This window comes from Hordeum vulgare, chromosome 4H (genome assembly GCF_904849725.1).
Source record: "Hordeum vulgare subsp. vulgare chromosome 4H, MorexV3_pseudomolecules_assembly, whole genome shotgun sequence".
Classification (NCBI taxonomy): domain Eukaryota; kingdom Viridiplantae; phylum Streptophyta; class Magnoliopsida; order Poales; family Poaceae; genus Hordeum; species Hordeum vulgare.
Window position 1 is genome coordinate 411,162,027 of NC_058521.1, and position 5,256 is coordinate 411,167,282.

At 55.0% G+C, this 5,256-nt stretch overlaps 1 protein-coding gene across 2 annotated transcripts; it reads left to right on the plus strand.

The window, feature by feature from the left end:
* Positions 1-216: 216 nt before the first annotated feature.
* Positions 217-4,833, plus strand: LOC123446528 (peroxidase 70-like). Of its 2 annotated transcripts, XM_045123103.1 has the most exons (5): positions 217-500; positions 586-777; positions 907-1,072; positions 1,754-2,156; positions 4,746-4,833. In XM_045123103.1, exons 1-4 carry the CDS (start codon positions 285-287, stop codon positions 2,140-2,142), a joined length of 963 nt encoding a protein of 320 aa, XP_044979038.1. In that variant the 5' UTR covers positions 217-284; the 3' UTR covers positions 2,143-2,156; positions 4,746-4,833. The 2 variants fall into 2 exon arrangements, with proteins under 2 accessions (XP_044979038.1, XP_044979037.1); XM_045123102.1 differs by lacking the exon at positions 4,746-4,833 and having other exon boundaries at positions 1,754-2,297.
* Positions 4,834-5,256: the final 423 nt, after the last annotated feature.

Here is a 5,256-nt window from a genome sequence, read left to right on the forward strand (position 1 = left end):
AAAGTTACCATGTACTGTGGCTATGTTAAAAAGAAGAGTTTTGCTTTTTGGTTGTGTTGAAACTTGAAACAAACCTCGTAGGTCTATAAAAAGAAAAGCTTGAACAAAAAGTTAAATTCAAATATTGGGCGAGGTACTACCCACCAGCTCGTAGGTTTACTACTGTACATAAGAGCTGCATTCCTGTAATTGCTCAAGTTGTTGCCTATAAATATGCTTTGGAACTGGATCGCGGAGGGCTATCCCAAAGCCTAAAGGTGAGCCTTGAGACAGTTAGATCTGTCATGGCTCGTGCCAGCATTCATCTCCCACCTTTGCTCTTGCTCCTCGCAGCAACTTGTGCGGCGGTAGCGAACGCGCAGCTGTCGGAAAACTACTACGGTTCTTCTTGCCCCGCGGCGCTTCTCACCATAAGGACTACCGTGGCGACGGCGGTGCTGCTCGACCGCCGCATGGGCGCCTCCCTTCTCCGGCTTTACTTCCACGACTGCTTTGTGCAAGCAAGTCCTCAAGATTCCTCCTCGACCTCTTTCAATATCGTAAGCTTGTTTGATGGTGGATCCATGTGTCATGTGTGTACGCTAGGGGTGCGACGCGTCCGTGCTGCTCGACGACACGGCCAGCTTCACCGGTGAAAAGGGGGCGGGGCCGAACGCAGGGTCGCTGCGCGGTTTCGAGGTGATTGACAGGATCAAGTTGCTCCTGGAGCTGATTTGCCCGCGGACCGTCTCCTGCGCTGACATCCTCGCCGCCGCTGCCCGCGACGCCGTCGTCGACGTAAGCTAATTAAAGCCTAAACTTACACCTCTCTGACTGTTACCTTCTTGCGCTTGAGTGAAAATACCGATCGTTCCATCGGCGGAATGGAAGTATATGTAGCAAGTGACAGTCAGCACTCCTGCGCAGCTAGGGGGCCCATCATGGACGGTTCTACTTGGGAGGAGGGACGCCACCACCGCAAGTGCGTCCTTGGCCAACAGTGACCTCCCCGGGCCCAACTCCAACCTCAATGATCTCCTCGCCGCTTTCTCCAAGAAGGGATTAAGCAGCACCGACATGGTCGCTCTCTCAGGTAAATGCACTGCCTGCACACAGCTGATAGCCACTGCCAGCAATGATGCACAAATTACTCGGAGACATGCATGCATTGATCACATAGAAGAGTCACACTGTCAAACTGGGAAGCATGACTGGCATAAAACTAAGTGCGCACGTATGCATGGCTAGCTACTACGTACACTGTAGTATACATGTAGGCTTTTTTGTTTCATTATGACTCCTTTTTCTCAGAAGACTTGGATGTTTCGTCCGGTGTAGCTCCCTACTTAATGATGTAGTTGTGCATCCATCACTGATCATAGCAACGGACACTCCAGCGTTTTGCCCGCATGGCCGCATCCCCTGAATTCAACATGGTGATCGATGGCTCTCGTCCCTACGCTTGTCACCACCTTTCCCTTTTCCCGACCAGACAAGGCTTGCACGAGCCGTCAAGCACCTTTTTGCTCGAGAACCTGATCATCACTCAAGTAGTCACTCAGGCCCAACAACCTCATAATTCATTCACCATGCTCTGTTCCAAATTCGAAAGAAGAAAATCACCACGCAATCATGCACAGGCATGTTACTATTATCAGAACGTACCAGTACATAAGAGAGCGAAATGCGAGAGCGACGCGTCGATAGATCTCCGGTACAGCTCTAGCGTACTGCCTCGACCGATAGATCACCACGTGAATCCACATTGCTGCAGGGGGCCACACCATCGGCCGGGGGCAATGCCAGAATTACCGAAACCGGATCTACGCCGACACCGACATCGACGGGACCTTCGCGGCGTCGCTGCGAGGCGACTGCCCACAGGGCGGTGGCAACGACGGCAGCCTCGCGCCTCTCGACGCATCCTCGCCGGACTACTTCGACAACAGCTACTTCTCCGGCCTCCTCAACCATCAGGGGCTGCTCCACTCCGACCAGGCGCTGTACGACGGCGGCTCCACGGACGGTCTGGTCAGGAGCTACGCGTCCAACAATGATCAGTTCGCCAGCGACTTCGCGGCCGCCATGGTGAAGTTGGGCAATCTCGGTGCGCTCACGGGGGCGTACGGGGAGATCAGGGTCAACTGCCGCGTGGTAAACTGACGATACATCCTGAGGTATCTATCTTGCAAAATGAACCATCTCCGTTTCGAAAACGGGAAGTAAGATCAAGTCTTTATGTACACTATCTTCACGATTTCCTTGTCGCTGCCTCTTCGATGTGATTGCTCAAGTCGATCTTAAAGTGCTTGAAGATACAACTTCGAATGCTTGTCTTAGCTTCGTTTGAGAGTGAATGGGGTTTTTGAAATACACTAGGGTTGACTAGAGGTGAAGGGCTTAGTGAACGAGGTTCGGGCAAGGGTCGGGCTTGCATATGTATTCCAGAGTCGGAATACGTGGCAAAGTAGTGTGTTTGCGTGCTGGCCCTCGATTGTTTATGTTGGTTAGTGACATCTAGATGCCTTGTGTTATAATAGAAGGATCAAGGTTTTGGTGTAGCTTTTCGTTGACGGGGAAAATCCTTGACTTCCTTAAGACAGGTGATCTATCGTCATAGGTGGTCTTCTTTCTTAAGAGTGTTGAAGCGTGTCAACGTAGGCTTCTCATCGAGATCATCTATTTATGTAGTGGTCCAAGTATGTTCTTCATTTGTCGTCAGCCATTAGTCTTCGTCGTCACAGACGCATGTTTCCTATGTGTCTTCAGATGTGTTGAACATATGTTGCATGTATATTGCATATAGTCTGGCCCATCTCCTAACCTTGTATAGTTGAGATAGAGGCCCACTTGTACCTTATATATATTTGCCCTTGATACCCATCAATACATCAGCTATTGTATTACCAACTCCTCTCTCTACATGGTATCATCCTCTTGGTCCAAACCCTAGGGTTTAGCCGCCGCCGCTACCCACCACCTCCGCACCGAGCCGCCGCTGCGTCTCTTCCCCACGCCACCGCCGCTCCATGCCACCTCCTTCCGCTGCCCCTTCCTCTCTCTTCCTGCCGACCCGCCGCCGCCGCCGCGATCTCCCACGCCGCCCGTCGCACCACCTCTCCACCCACCGCCGCACACCACCCACCGCCGCCGCCTTGTCCGACCCGATCACCACCGCAGCAGCCGCCCCGTCGCACCTCACCGCACCACCGTCGCTGCCCCGTCCGACCGATCGCCACCCTCCACCATCGCCGTACCCTCCGATGGCATCTCCCGGTTCCTCCACCACCCACTCGTCCAACCCCTTCGCGGGTCCCGATCCCTCCGCCACCGCCATCCGCGATCTCAACATTGAGGCCCAAGTCCCCGTCCGCCTCGACAGCTCCACCAGCTCGTACTACGCATGGAAGACCTACTTCACCCTTGTCTTCCGTGAGTACCACCTCACCGAGCACATCGATGGCTCCGTGGATGCCGACTTCATGAAGGGTGGCCCGGAGTGGTCCGCCATTGAGGCCACGCTCATTCGATGGTTTTACCAAACCATCTCGAAGGACATCTTCCACACGATCATCGCCGGAAATGACACCGCGTGTGCCGTATGGGACAAGATCAACGCACTCTTCACCGACAACAAACTTCAGTCTTGTCTTCCTGCAGCAGGAGTTCTTCGGCTGTCACCAAGACACCTCTTCCATCGATGAGTACTGCATGCGGCTCAAGGTGCTCGCCGATGAGCTTCGCGATATCGGGGCTAACGTCTGCGACGAACTCATGTTGAGCACCCTCACCGCCGGCCTCAATGAGGACTTCGGCAACGCGGCCTCCAACCTCACCTTGATGCCGGGGCCCACCTTCCCCCATGCCATCGCGTACCTCAAGCTTGAGGAGTGCCGCATGCTGAAGGTGAAGCAGCGGGTCCACCACACCGCCCTCACAGCCGGTACCACCCGCGCCCCACCGCCACCGTCGGGCCAGCTGTGCCCACCTCCGCCGCCTGGCTACTTCCCGCTGCCACCCGCGCCTCCTACGCCCCCCGCACCTCCCTAACAGCAAGGCGGAGGCGGAGGGGGCCGACGCAACCGGCGGGGCGCCTGCGGTCGCCGCCAACCACATCAGCAGCAGTAGGCCGCTATGGGGCACCGCGCAACGAGCCTCCTCTTCCACCTTTGACCGTCGGGTAGAACCCGTGGACCGGTTTCGTGCATGCCTACCACATGCCGGTCCCACGGCCCCCTGCGCCCGGTCTACTCGGTCCGGGCCCCGCCAGTCACCACGCGTTCTTCGGCATGCCCCATCAGCCGGCCGACACCGGCTACGATACCCCTCTTGCGCCGCTGCCTTTCGGAACCTACGACGCCCCGGTCCCGGCACCACCCTATGGCGGTCCTCTGCCTCCGCCGACACCCACCCCATGGGATCCCTCCCTCCTGGCGGCTCTCCACTTGGCACCTTCGCCGCATCACTATGGCGGCGGCGATGACTGGTACATGAACACCGGTGCTACCGCGCACATGACAGCTCATCCCGGTAATCTCATCTCCTCCAGACCCGTTCATACGCCTACTCGTATCACCGTTGGCAACGGTCCCTCCCTTCCTATCACTCACATAGGTAGCACTAGTTTCCCTTCCACCTCCACCCCTATCACCATGTCCAATGTTCTTGTTTCACCTGAACTAGTAACCAATCTTGTCTCCGTTCATTTTCTTGCTCATGAGAATCCTCTTACTGTTGAATTTGATGGTGCTTGTTTTTCTGTGAAGGACGCCCGCACGCGGATGGTGCTCCACCGATGTGACAGCCCTGAGGATCTCTATCCTGTGCACGTCGGCGCTACTTCCTCCACACCCGCTGCATTGGCCGTCGGCGTTGACATCTGGCATGCTCGCTTGGGCCACCCCAACCCCACCGTTTTGCGTGAAGTTCTTAGGAGTTTTTCTTTCTCATGTAATAAACTCGACGATTATACTTGTGAGGCTTGTTGTTTAGGCAAGCACGTTCGTCTTCCATTTAGTGCGTCTACCATTATTTCTACTTTTCCGTTCCAGCTACTTCACAGTGTTGTTTGGACGTCCCCCATTGCAAGTAACACGGGCTATCTATACTATTTGGTGATTTTAGATGATTACTCTCATTATGTGTGGACGTTTCCTCTTCGTCGTAAATCCGATGCTCTCTCCGCACTCACCTCCTTTTTCGCCTATGTCACCACATAGTTCGGGCGCCCTATACTTGCACTCCAAACCGATAACCGAAAAGAGTTTTACAACCTTG